At 32.4% G+C, this 12,621-nt stretch overlaps 3 protein-coding genes across 5 annotated transcripts; 1 reads left to right on the plus strand and 2 right to left on the minus strand.

Moving 5' to 3' along the window:
- The first annotated feature begins 1,040 nt into the window (after positions 1-1,040).
- LOC145642302 (ultraviolet-B receptor UVR8-like) lies at positions 1,041-5,583 on the plus strand. 3 transcript variants are annotated; one of them, XM_081693428.1, is made up of 11 exons: positions 1,041-1,197; positions 1,315-1,459; positions 1,667-1,777; positions 1,878-1,938; positions 2,249-2,364; positions 2,684-2,769; positions 2,941-3,142; positions 3,586-3,639; positions 3,999-4,109; positions 4,779-4,835; positions 5,155-5,583. In XM_081693428.1, the coding sequence occupies exons 1-11, from the start codon at positions 1,169-1,171 to the stop codon at positions 5,359-5,361; spliced, it is 1,179 nt and encodes a 392-aa protein (XP_081549554.1). In that variant the 5' UTR covers positions 1,041-1,168; the 3' UTR covers positions 5,362-5,583. The 3 variants fall into 3 exon arrangements, with proteins under 3 accessions (XP_081549554.1, XP_081549555.1, XP_081549556.1); XM_081693429.1 differs by having other exon boundaries at positions 1,667-1,771; XM_081693430.1 differs by having other exon boundaries at positions 1,667-1,744.
- On the minus strand, positions 5,519-6,644 carry LOC145642304 (protein PLANT CADMIUM RESISTANCE 2-like). Its single transcript, XM_081693431.1, has 4 exons — positions 6,423-6,644; positions 6,250-6,321; positions 5,919-6,131; positions 5,519-5,791 (listed from the first exon to the last, which is right to left on the minus strand). The coding sequence occupies exons 1-4, from the start codon at positions 6,547-6,549 to the stop codon at positions 5,715-5,717; spliced, it is 489 nt and encodes a 162-aa protein (XP_081549557.1). The 5' UTR covers positions 6,550-6,644; the 3' UTR covers positions 5,519-5,714.
- A 2,560-nt stretch (positions 6,645-9,204) lies between these two features.
- LOC145556579 (cell number regulator 9-like) lies at positions 9,205-10,531 on the minus strand. The gene is made up of 4 exons (XM_081618229.1): positions 10,332-10,531; positions 10,123-10,194; positions 9,796-10,008; positions 9,205-9,587 (listed from the first exon to the last, which is right to left on the minus strand). The coding sequence occupies exons 1-4, from the start codon at positions 10,450-10,452 to the stop codon at positions 9,514-9,516; spliced, it is 480 nt and encodes a 159-aa protein (XP_081474355.1). The 5' UTR covers positions 10,453-10,531; the 3' UTR covers positions 9,205-9,513.
- Positions 10,532-12,621: the final 2,090 nt, after the last annotated feature.

Raw genomic sequence — 12,621 nt, forward strand, 5'->3', positions numbered from 1 at the left:
ATGACTTCAAGTCTCAATGTTAGTTCAGCTAATTAGCATGTTTAGTCATCATTTGAATGTGCCTTAAATTTCCAACCCTTAGATGATATTTTACTTCGTATGAAAATTTTGAAGTCATTTAGTTTCTTAGTTTCGGTTTCATATAATCTTTAGCCGTTCACACAATATATTTTAATTTCAGATTTTTTTTTTTTTTTTTGTTTTTTTTTTTGGACGGGAAGCAAATTTATTAAGCAACAATGCTTAATGTAATTTTTAAGTTGATTTTGGTTAAATTTAGCTAGTTGTGGATAAAGATTTGAAATTTGCTTCAACAACGCATAAAACTCTGTAACAAGTTTAGGTGATGTATCAACTTCCCATGAAAGTCCAACTTTTCTAATTTCATTAATTTCATGCCAACCGAAATGACAAATACGCAATTCAATTTCTCTATGTCCAATTACTAGATGGCGCACTCAACTCAGTGTACCGAAAAAAATATGTAATTAGCAATTTATATGAATAAATACTATCTACAAGACTACAAGTTATTATCTCACAATTTATTCTTCTAAAATATTTTGTTTTCTTTTATTCAACATAATGCTTTTTCGAAGCACATTTGAATGTAAATTTGATTAAATAAATGTATCTTTTGTTACTATGCATACAACATTACTACATCCATTGTTTTAGTTGACACATTTTATTTATTATACTTATTTATTATACTTTCCAACACATAAATTCAACGATTAATATTTTCAATCAACTAACATTGTAAATTTATATTCCATATAAAATAGATAAGAATTATAAATAAAATTTGCATTCAAACCATTCAACTAAATTCCACTTGACTATATATTATTATAAGCTCGTAGCTATAAATTACAAAAGTTTAAAAACGGAGCAACTATGTTCTTTCGAATGTACAATGACTTACTGAGTTAGGGGCCTATTCTCTTCAGTTCACTTCAGCTCACTTCAGTAAATTATAACCGGCCCTTAGCATCGTAGCGAGCATGTTTCACCCGTGTGCATAATCTAAATACCAAGCAGGGCAAGTACAGAGGCTTAAGCTTCAATCAAACAACCTCACTACTCAATTACTCGTTTCATACCTCCCTCATCTAAAAAACCCCGTTACTCTCGCCGTTCTATACATTTTTCTCTCTTCAACTCTATGCCTTCAGACACCGCCGTCATCGCTTGGTCTCTTTACTTCTTCTTCCCTTATTCTTCTGTATATTTAACTATTTTATTTTCCGGGTTAGTTTACTAATAGTTAATTAATTGAATGCTAATGAAGTTGCTTGTTAATGGTGGCAGGGGTTCTGGAGAAGATGGACAATTAGGTATAGGCAACAATGAAGATAAAGAATGGGTCTGCCAAGTTAAAGCTCTTCAAAATTACAGTGTTTCCTCTGTTGTTGCTGGTAGTCGCAACTCTCTCGCTCTTTGTGAAGATGGCAAGGTTAATTTTTGATTTTTAGAATTTTTTCGGATTAAAGATTAGATATTTTCATCTGGGTTGTGCTAAATTTTTAATTTTTTGTTTGAAGCTGATCTTAATTTTGGTGGGTTTTGCTGAAAATTTTATTTTGTGCTGCAAATTCAAATTCAATAGTTGGGAGTAATTTAATCAGCTGAATTGATTGGATTTTGTTGATGTTTTTGATAGTTGTTTACATGGGGATGGAATCAAAGAGGGACTTTAGGGCAACCACCTGAGACTAAGGCTGAGAATGTGCCTACTCAGGTTAAAGCTCTTGCCAATGTAAAAATTGTACAGGTGAAGTCTATAAATTTGCTTTAATTTTTTTTGTGGGTTGTTTTGGTATATTCTGTTTGTGTTAGTGGAAGTAATGTGGTTGGATTGTTTTCGATTTCAGGCGGCCATTGGCGGGTGGCATTGTTTGGCTGTTGATGATCAAGGCCGTGCTTATGCTTGGGGTACATGTTTTTATTATAGTTCTTGTTATAGTTGAGGATCAAGCTATTCAATCCAATGGGACTATAAGAAAAGAAATTTCTTTAATCTTTAATTGTTACATAGCAATCTTGTAAGTGAGTAGTTAGTTAGCTCATGTATGTGTACCATTTAGCTGTTCTTTGATATCATTACAAAAACCATTGTTGAAATGGGAATAAGGTAATCCAGAGGTTCAAATGGGAATTTTTAAAATCTGTAAACGAAATTGGTTTGCTATCGCAAAGCAAAATCATCTAATTGTCTGAGCTTAAATGTATGGGTTTGATGTAGGTGGTAATGAGTATGGGCAATGTGGTGAAGATCCCGAGAAGGATGAAACTGGCAGGCTTTTGCGAAGGGATATTGTAATTCCTCAACGTTGTGCACCTAAGCTTAAAGTTCGCCAGGTTGGATACTAGAAATTTGCTAGGCACTTAATTTCTTGCTGCTTTCGGTTGTGTTAGATATTCATGATCATGTTCTTGATGATGTTTTTGACTAGGATGGTTGTTGGATTCTTGGACATTTTTTTCTTAGTTGTGTACCTGTATATATTGTGCAATGAAAATGCTACCTGTTTAACTCCCAACTTTGAGGGGTGTATAAGATCTGCTAGAAAGAACTAATCTTCAAATTCTAAGTTTGAGGGGTAACTAAAAAATCTTCTTCACAGCTTGTGCCTTTATGTTGGACCTAGTAATTTTAGTTACTGTTCAATTCTATTAGGTGGCTGCTGGAGGGACGCATTCAGTGGTCCTTACACGTGAAGGACATGTATGGACTTGGGGTCAGCCATGGCCACCTGGAGATATGTAGGTTCCTCTCAATTCCTACTGCTGCATATATTAATCTTTTGTATTGTTTTGTAGGATAAAAGATGCCAGTCTCCCTTTGTTATGCTAGACAAATTGTTCATGCTTAAGTGTTGTGTTATCTTTTGTTTTATTTTCTTATCCTGGTGTCTTGTCTTCCATTTCCATCAGAAAGCAAATTTTTGTTCCAGTTCGAGTACAAGGACCTGAAAAAGTGCGATTGATTGCAGTGGGAGCATTTCATAACTTGGCTCTTGAAGAAGATGGGACGTTGTGGGCATGGGGTAATAATGAGTATGGGCAGCTTGGAACTGGAGATACTCAACCTAGATCACAGCCTATTCGTGTACAGGGGCTTTCTGGTCTTACACTGGTACATCGTTTCTTATAGTCCATACTCCATACTGCTTTATCATTTTTTTTTGGGTGTTTCTATGAATTCTATCCTGTGTTTGGAATTCTCTCCCTAGTCATCGGTATAACTGCAATTGAGTAGTATTCCATAGTTAGAGATGTAAATTTTCTGGATTGTACCTTACCTTCTTCTTCACTAAATGATGGGTCTTATTTATGACATTCATATCTTTACTATTTCTCTTAAAACATTTATTATATTGCTGCTATGATAAAGGTTAGAGAGTGTACTTCAAAGGTTGAGGTAGAGAGCAATTAAAAATGAGTGATAAATTCTTTGGTCAGATTTAAGTCCATTCAGATTTATCGTTATGTCATATATGATGCTTAGATGGATTGCTGCTTTTGTTTAAGAAGGAAGTTGTACATTGAGCCTAACTTTTGTTGTCTGTGAGGGACTAGGTTGATATTGCTGCTGGTGGGTGGCATTCTACTGCTCTGACGAGTGCAGGAGAGGTATGCACTTTCATCTACAAGAAACTTATTCATCCTGGCAAATGTTTAATTAACTCATAATGATTCATATTGTCATGTTCTCTCTGCCATGATGGCTTGTGACTCTTACTGCTGCTTATTCCTTAACTCTTGTCACTACCATGCCCCTAGCACATAAATCATTGCTACTTTATCAAGGTGCATGCGTTCCTAGATTGTGATGCTCTATGTTCTGTATTTTATATGCCTTGTAGTGCAGCTACGAAAACACAGGAAAATATGATGCTTCTCGCACTTTCTGTACATTACTTTGCTGGACATAAATTGTCCTATAATATTTTTGGTTGCTAAGCACATTCCTCATTGAATGCTACTTCAAGGTGTATGGTTGGGGAAGAGGAGAGCATGGACGGCTTGGATTTGGAGATGACAAGAGCAGTAAAATGTTGCCACAGAAGGTGCAGCTTTTAGCCAATGAAGATATAGTTCAGGTACGATCTTTCAAGCTTCAAAGTAATCTCCCTTATGATATTTTCTTAGGATAATTCAGCAAGAACCACTTTCTTTAGGAGAGTTTGATTGCTTAGAATGTAATAGATCCTTATCTTCCTCATAAATGGTTTTAATACTTTTGTTCATACTACCTTACGCCTTTGCTCACCCTTTTTTTTTTTTTTTTTTTCCATTTGTAATAAAGATATCCATCAAATGCTTGTGTTTCTCCAGATTTTAAGCTCTTTTTAGTGTGCATGCTCCATTATGTCTTGGCATGAATCGCTGATTGTAAAACATTTAAAGCTCAAGATATCTGATACTTTTATGGATTATATTATGCTTATGAGCTTGGTTTTTGAGCTCAAACCTCATGTGAACTTGTGGGATATCCTAATCCAAAGAGTTAAATTGTTAAAAATTTGTACACTATGATGATGTCTTGGCGCTTGTACGTGTAGTACAATATAGATACTCAGTAGAACAGCTGAACAGTAGTGTGCTGAGAAATTAGTTCAAAGGAATTTTTTTATTTTTTTGTAATTTTTTTATTTTCATGGGAATGCTGTTGCTGCTTTTATATGATTGATTAAGAATTTGTTATCGTGAAATCATCGAATCAATTTTATTTGACCCTATAGAGAGTGACTTTGAATTTTGATCATCAGGTATCTTGTGGAGGAACTCATTCAGTTACAATGACACGAGACGGACGAATATTTACTGTAAGCACCCTTTGCTCCTCTCCTTTCAGTAACTACTGGCCACAGGCTTGGTTTTTTGGTGATATGATTGAAAATTTCAACAGTGCTGTATGTTTACTCAATATTAATGCATCACACATTATGTGGATCCTAGTTAAATTTATTCGTCTGTTCGTCTGAAATACATCAGAATTATACTACTCCAGTATTCAAATCATTTTAAGTGATTACCTTAATATTGCACTAATATGGATTTTATGCCAATTTACAGTGTGTCAGAGTCCAGTATTTTATTTCCCCAGTTTTTGTTGTCAGCTGTTTCTTCTTTTTCTGTTTGCAGTTCGGGCGAGGTGACCATGGCCGTTTAGGATACGGACGGAAGGTCACAACTGGTCATCCGATGGAAGTACCAATAAACCTCCCACCTCCAAGAAATGATGGTGAGGAGGAGAAAGCTGAAGCGCGTTGGCGGGCTAACCTTATAGCTTGTGGTGGTCGACATACTTTGGCTATTGTTAAATGGCAAGCTGATGATGATGAATTATAAGCTATATATTATCACGGACCTTTTATTGCCAATTATAATAATCTAAAACTCCATGAATTATAATCGGTGGTTTTGTTCTCGGCTTCTCGCTGCCCTGACCTCTGTTTATGTTTGGTTGAAGGAGATGAAACAGTTATGTATTTAAACACGAATGATATACGATGAAACATATTGTTTTTATTCATAAATCTTTGCTATGATATGACAAAATTTACACATTGATATGAAGGCGTAACACTCAAATTCTCGAAATATAGGACATCCATATGAACATATATGTAATAATCTTGAACATGTATTTTCACATATGAACATGTATGTAATAATCTTGAAATGTTCTATATGTGTTGAGCTTATCGGGTCATGCCGCCCGGCATCGGTGGAGGAACCACCCTCCCCTGGTTTTGCCTCTCCATGTTACCATGCCATCCTATAGACACATAACAAAACAACATAAATACAAGTTCCATTAATTACAAATTTCAAATGACACGATCAGTTGCTAAGATTATTTGTGGACGTAAGGAGTACTTATAAATAAGGGATTGATAACGTACCAAGGGAAACATCGTAGCCACGGTGTTCAAGCTCGCGGTACTCTTGGCATAATGCACAAGACTCACACCAGAAATGAGTACAACAATCTGCACAGCAGCTCTCTGGTATCCCATATTGCTTCTTCATCTTTGATCGATATGTACATGAATATATCCATTGACATCCCGCAACTACCATGATTAATGAATATACCGCTCCACTTAACCCACATGCTGCATCCCACAATTTATACAAATTCATTAATACCATCATATCGACTTTTTTTTATGAGACAATTACCGTCAAAATAAAAATAAGACGAAAGGAGTAACATTTTGTAGTGCTACTTACATGATGAGCCTTTGTCAACAATCTCTGCTATACGTCCAAAGGTGATGCAGGGGCACCAGCATGTCAAACAGCCTGCATTATTTTGAAATTTACCAATTATAACCATGCAGGACAATTAAATTCAATAAGATTTTAAGTTTATTTATTTATTTATTTTTTTTAAATGGACTTACATAGAGGAATATCAGATAAACAATCACAAAGACTAGTAGAGAACTCTCCAACAGCACCACCATTAGTTGGAGGAGCACTCGGCTCGGCCACCGGAAATCCCATTGCAGGATATTGTTGCTGCTTCATGATTCAACACTTAAAAATGTATATGTGCAAGAAACAAATCTTAAGAGTAGAGTATAGAGAGTTAATTGTAATATTGGATGATGAAGAAAAAAGATTAGGATTATGAGAGTATATATAGTAAGTGCCTAAGTGGTGGGTACTTTAAATTTATGAGAAATGAAAAGTGAGTGGTGGCTGATTAATTAGGATAGAAAATTCAAGGAACAAGGTATGGCAAGTGTATTAAGAGGGTCCCCTTGGCCCTTACTATGTGTAGTCATTATTAGCAGCTTCATTAACACGTTAGAATTTGGATAGGAAATTGAATTGGTAAGATTTTTCTTAGTCGTTATTGGTCAACTAAGTATTAATTCATTATAAACAAACAAGAAAATTTTGTTTTTGTAATATAGGAGCTTAAATTAAGGTTAAGATGTATATAAAGCCTTTTTTGTTTTTGTTTTTGTTTTTGTTTCATTTTGTGTGTATTTTGTTATAATTGAGGTCATATATTAAAAATTTAAAAGTTAAAACTAATGATATAGACATAATTTATAATAAAGTTTTAAGTACTACAAGTATATCAGTAAGCGTATTCCTAAAACTATTTGAACATCTTAAAATGCTCGTAATCTATGTAATTGTATCATTTTGTGACGAGGAATTGGTCAATTAAGTATATATAAGTATTTTAAGTAATAAGTATTTAAGTCAACGAACATTACTTATCTTGTAAGAAGTATTAAGATTGTTATGGAGGAAAAGGAAGGGTACAGTGATTGTGCCAAATTAATCAAAGTCAACAATAAAAAGCTTTGGTCTTGCTAAAGCCGCCAAGCCTATTTAAAGTGGAGATGGTCCATACTCCATATGCACATGGTCCTCTCCTAGTTGATATATACGTGAATTGAATTATATTTAGGAAAATTTGTCAGGAACTATAAGCTTAATAGGGGTATTTGGAAACAATTACCCACTAAAAAATTTTATCAAAAAAACTACCCCCTAAATTAAAAAAGTTAGAGTAGCACTACCCATTTGTATTTTCCGGCGAGAATGTCCGGCGCATGGGCCCACTTTTTCAATTTTTCTCTGAAAAGACACGATGCAATGACAAATTGGATCTTAATTCGTAACCCTAAGTAGATAACCAATTTGAATTAAAAGCAACAAATTCAATTAATTTCAAATTATCCCCAATTTCTAAGAACCCTAATTTTTCTAATCGTTACACCCTAACATCAAAATTCATAATTAATGGATTAAAAGAGAAGAATTACCTATAAATTACATACCCTACTTATTTTCACTTCTTCAATTAGGAATTTTCAGAAGAAAAATTAAAAAAGTGGGCCCCACACGCCAGACTTTTTCGCCGAAAAATGTAAATAGGTAGTGCTACTCTAACTTTTTAAATTTAGGGGATAGTTTTTTTGATAAAATTTTTTAGTGGGTAGTTGTTTCTAAATACCCTTATTTAACATATAATTCCTGACAATTTTTCCTTATATTTATATAATATGATTATTATTGTGTTTAATTTCATATAGAAACTAGTTATAAAAACGAAGAAAGTGGTAGCTAGTTATAAAAACGATGGACTTTTGATGTGTAGTAGCTAGTTATAAAAACGAAGAAAGTGGTAGGTAGTTTCAAGATCAATGTGATCATAATTACAAAACTTTTAGCTCGCGCGAGCACACGTAATGGAGCCGTAGACAATCAAGTATTAAGTGAAATCCAATCCTGGGATTTTATTTTCCAAATTAATCTCATTTGCTTTTTTCAGTATATAAAAACGCAACATGTCGAATTTAAAATTGACGTCACTACGTCAAGTACACGCTAAAATGAATTGACGTAGTAAAATTTGAAAGGAACTTAAAACACAATAATTTTCAAAGGAACTTATACTGCAAACGATTGTTTTATATAGGGACTTTGACTTAAAACACAATAATTTTCAAAGGAATTTATAGGGACTTTGACTTAAATAATTATAACAAGTTCTTGGATTAGTTATAATGTACCAAGTCAACTTTTTCGATCTTAGTAATGTATAACCATCATATAATAAGTTGTTGGATCAGTTACAATGTATTGTACCAATCTATATTAATATTAGCTGACAATTAAACATATTAATGGTCAAAGTATGCATACTATGTTAGTAGCGTATCATGAATTCTTTGGTGAATATATACTTTGCAAATTAATATAGAAACATAGAATTTTGATATCCCACTCCTCAAAATAGTTGTTATTTAAATGATCGAGAGATATAATCTAATCTAAGAAAAATTGTAAAACTGATGTGGAATAGTATGAAAAAGGTTATGCTAGTATTGTAGATTAAATTAGTACGTGGTACAAGAAAACAAATACAAGATTCATATACGTACTATATACATCCGTTAATTATTATGTGCAATAAATGAATATTTTATTCTCACAAATAATACCCTTTGTTGCACATAATAATTAACAGAGGTAGTATATAAGTATAACAAATTAGGTTAACTTATAGTGTATGATTAAAAATCTTGCAACCTCAATTACTTGATCAAGAAAACCAACTACTAAGATATAAATGATACAAAACACATACGTATGTAGTAGTATTTTGTACTTTGATATAATAATAAGGAGCAAATAAGTGTAATAGAACAATAAAAATTTATAATACAAAAGTAAATATTATTTATTCATCAACCCGGAACAAATATTGTACACAGTACACATGCTCACACCCTCAAGGCCTCAATTATTCTCTATAGAAAAAGTGTGAAACCCTCACAAATTAAAAAATTAAATAATTAAACAAATAAAAGAAAGGAATGAAGCTAAAATTAGACTTTTGATACAAACAAACTTAAAAATTACACAAGAATTTATTCATGTCTACGAGTACAATACAAGTATGCAACACAGTATTTTAATTATCTTTGATTTTGAATTAATTCAATAAATGCTCATCAGATCAGCTTATCGCCTCATGCCTCCTGCCATTGATGGAGGTACCATCCCCTGGTTTTTCCTCTCCTCATTACCTTGCCATCCTATACACATAACAATTAAAAATAAACTAATATAAGTTCAATGTTTAATTGTCAATAAATTTCCCCTTTCACCTGTAAATATAGGCACGAGTCAAATCTATTAAATTAAAATATGAGCAGTATGAATTACTATTAGAATTCTTTATCTCGAGGGGGATTCCTAATGCGATAAATATGTGTAAAGAGAGATTAGATGAATGATTATTACCGAGGGCAAGATCATAGCCACGATGTTGAAGCTCACGGTACTCTTGGCACAAGGCACAAGCTTCACACCAAAAGTGAGTACAACAATCTCCACAACTATTCTCTGGCATTCCAAGTTGAGCCTTCAACTTTGAACGATATGTGCATGAATATATCCATTGACATCCAGTCAAGACCAAAAGTAGTGAATACAATGCTCCACTTACACCACATGCTGCATTAATCAAGTTCCACAAAATCAAAATTAACCCAAATATACTTGTTACTACATTATAATTGATGCAATTGAGTTGATCAATCGATTGCTCGATAATGTATGTATACTTACATGATGAGCCTTTGTCAACAATCTCTGCTATACGTCCAAAAGTGATGCATGGGCACCAACATGTCATACAACCTGCGCGTGTATTAAATTTTAAGTAACAAACATTACAAGGGTGCACGGGTTGTTGTTCATGGTATATATAGTAAATGAATATATGGAGACAATTAAAGATAACTGGCGAATATATGATAGAGATGAGACGGACTTACAAAGAGAACAATCAGAGAAACAATCACAAAGACCACTAGAGAACTCTCCAGCAATTGCAACTGATTGATTTGGTGGAGCTGAAATTGGAACACCAATTGCATGTTGATCATCTTGCTTCATGTTTTTAATTATCTAGAAATAATAATGGTACACGAAAAAATAAATGTAACGTTTAGTAAGTTTCTACTTTGTAAAAATGTATACAAGTATATGTTAAAGCTAAGGGATATTATATCAAACTTGGAGTAAGTCCATATATTTATAGTAGTCTTGGCAGGATGAAATTAAAACAAAGATGGAAATTTCAAGGAAGATACTAATTATACTACGTAGTATTAATCTAACTTATTTGTATTATCATATAATTATATCAAGTAGTTTATTAATACGTAAAATAATTGGTCAATTCAAAATTAGCAACTTGAATCGGATAACACGCTGGAAATGTGATAATGGTAGATAGTGGTCAGATTATTATTAATCGTCATTCATAGTTGGTCAACAAATTATTAAATTATTTAATAATCTCCTGTTATCATCTTTATTTATGATTTTTATTGCTTTCCTACCAGAAATACTTTAAAATAATATGGAGTACGTAGTATTATTTTAATTTGTTGGCAAGTTGTAGGCCATCTTGACATTTTTGTACAGTACTTTTTTTTTTTTTTTTTTTTTTTTTTGAAGAATAACATTTTTGTACACAAGTAAAGTAGTTTATATCGTAGTATTGAGTCTATTCTTTTTTTTTTTTTGACTGAAAAATAAAAAGTCCCTAAATTAATTTTTAGGATTTTTACTATGGAGTACCTATTATTTTTTAAAATTACTCGTATAAAATCATAAAATTGTAGGTTGTGTGCAATATGCATGCATGGAATTTTAAAAGTTATATGTGTATATACAAAGATATTGAAAATTTAAACATTGAGTCATCAAGAAATTAGTACTCGTTTTTCGTATATAACAGTGTAATATTAAAAAGGATGTGTGTAGGAGTAGTATTATATTAAGATTTTTTTTTTTTTGACAAGAGTATTATATTAAGATTTAAGAATAGTATGGAGCAAAATGGTATTGAAATAGATATTATTGTACTGTTTTCATATATTCATATTGAAATATAATTACATACTTTTAATTTGGATCAATGAATTGAATATAAATGTTATATATGTATATTATACGTCGCGTACTCTTTTCATCAGTGCATAAAAAATTATTATTAATGCGTAATAAAAGATAATATATTAATCGTCAAAAATGAATGTTAAACCTATTCGGTATGATTGCATGTAATGAAATATGCACTATTATGTTATAAAATACAGTAGATAAGTACTTCAAACAAGTTAATGATAGGATTCAATTTTTTAAATAATAATTGACCCAAAAATGATGGGAAGACACCCAAACTTTGATAGACACTTGAAACAAATGGCACTCCGTATTTAATTAAAGTCAACATAAAAATTCCTAAGTAGATGGCTAATTGGCCATAGTTTCCGCCATCAAGAACTTTATTAAAGCTAGTAATAATAGTATTATTAGGGTTTAGACACATGGCAAATTGGGAAGTGGCTGCTTTAGTATTAGCGTAAATCATTGGACTCCACATTAGTCGTTACAAATATAGGCACGTTAGTTCTCTACTATAGTCGACAAAATCATCGGACTTTCAATCTCAAATGGTGTTAGAATATACAGAGTAATTGTATACTCCCTCCGTCCCTAAATTACATTCCTCTTTATCTCTATTATGTGAGGAATAAATGCTAGAAAGAGAAATGTAATTTAGGAACGGAGGGAGTACTATTTTTGCTTTCTTATTTGAAAACTTTGCTTGTCTTTTTCTTGATTAATATTCAACATTAATATACTACGAAGTACTCCGTACTTCGTATATTATAAGGTGATAATGATGTAACTAATTGGATAACTAATGTATGTACATACTATGTGTGATGGCATGAACTTCATTTTTGTTGACTTTAGGATGGGTATAGTATTGAGTTTTATTATCATGGTTTTGTCGTTAATTCTTCTATTGAGCATGACGACATAGATTAACGTGTTTTTTTTTTTAATCGTCATTGTCCGTGTGTTTATCTGATTCACTCTTTGGACTAATCTGGAATCGGGACTTAATTTTGAGTGGTTATGAGGTTTCAATCACCTCTTAATTGTTGTAATGGGGGCTCAGTTTTAAATGGGTGATTAGAAGATTAGGTTTGTCTTGAATTTGATAGGCTTTAAATGGTTTAAAACCTTCAGTATTAAAAATTTTAC

This window comes from Chenopodium album, chromosome 8, assembly GCF_948465745.1.
Source record: "Chenopodium album chromosome 8, dcCheAlbu1.1, whole genome shotgun sequence".
NCBI classification, from domain to species: Eukaryota; Viridiplantae; Streptophyta; class Magnoliopsida; order Caryophyllales; family Amaranthaceae; genus Chenopodium; species Chenopodium album.

Coding starts and splice junctions, on each gene's coding strand:
- LOC145642302 (XM_081693428.1), top strand. CDS start 1,169: ATGCCTTCAGACACCGCCGTCATCGCTTG. Junction 1,460..1,666: donor CTCTTTGTGAAGATGGCAAG/GTTAATTTTTGA, acceptor TGTTTTTGATAG/TTGTTTACATGGGGATGGAA. Junction 2,365..2,683: donor CTAAGCTTAAAGTTCGCCAG/GTTGGATACTAG, acceptor CAATTCTATTAG/GTGGCTGCTGGAGGGACGCA.
- LOC145642304 (XM_081693431.1), bottom strand. CDS start 6,549: ATGAAGCAGCAACAATATCCTGCAATGGGATTTCCGGTGGCCGAGCCG. Junction 6,322..6,422: donor TTTATCTGATATTCCTCTAT/GTAAGTCCATTT, acceptor AAAATAATGCAG/GCTGTTTGACATGCTGGTGC. Junction 5,792..5,918: donor TGGCTACGATGTTTCCCTTG/GTACGTTATCAA, acceptor ATGTGTCTATAG/GATGGCATGGTAACATGGAG.
- LOC145556579 (XM_081618229.1), bottom strand. CDS start 10,452: ATGAAGCAAGATGATCAACATGCAATTGGTGTTCCAATTTCAGCTCCA. Junction 10,195..10,331: donor TTTCTCTGATTGTTCTCTTT/GTAAGTCCGTCT, acceptor ATACACGCGCAG/GTTGTATGACATGTTGGTGC. Junction 10,009..10,122: donor TGTTGACAAAGGCTCATCAT/GTAAGTATACAT, acceptor TGATTAATGCAG/CATGTGGTGTAAGTGGAGCA.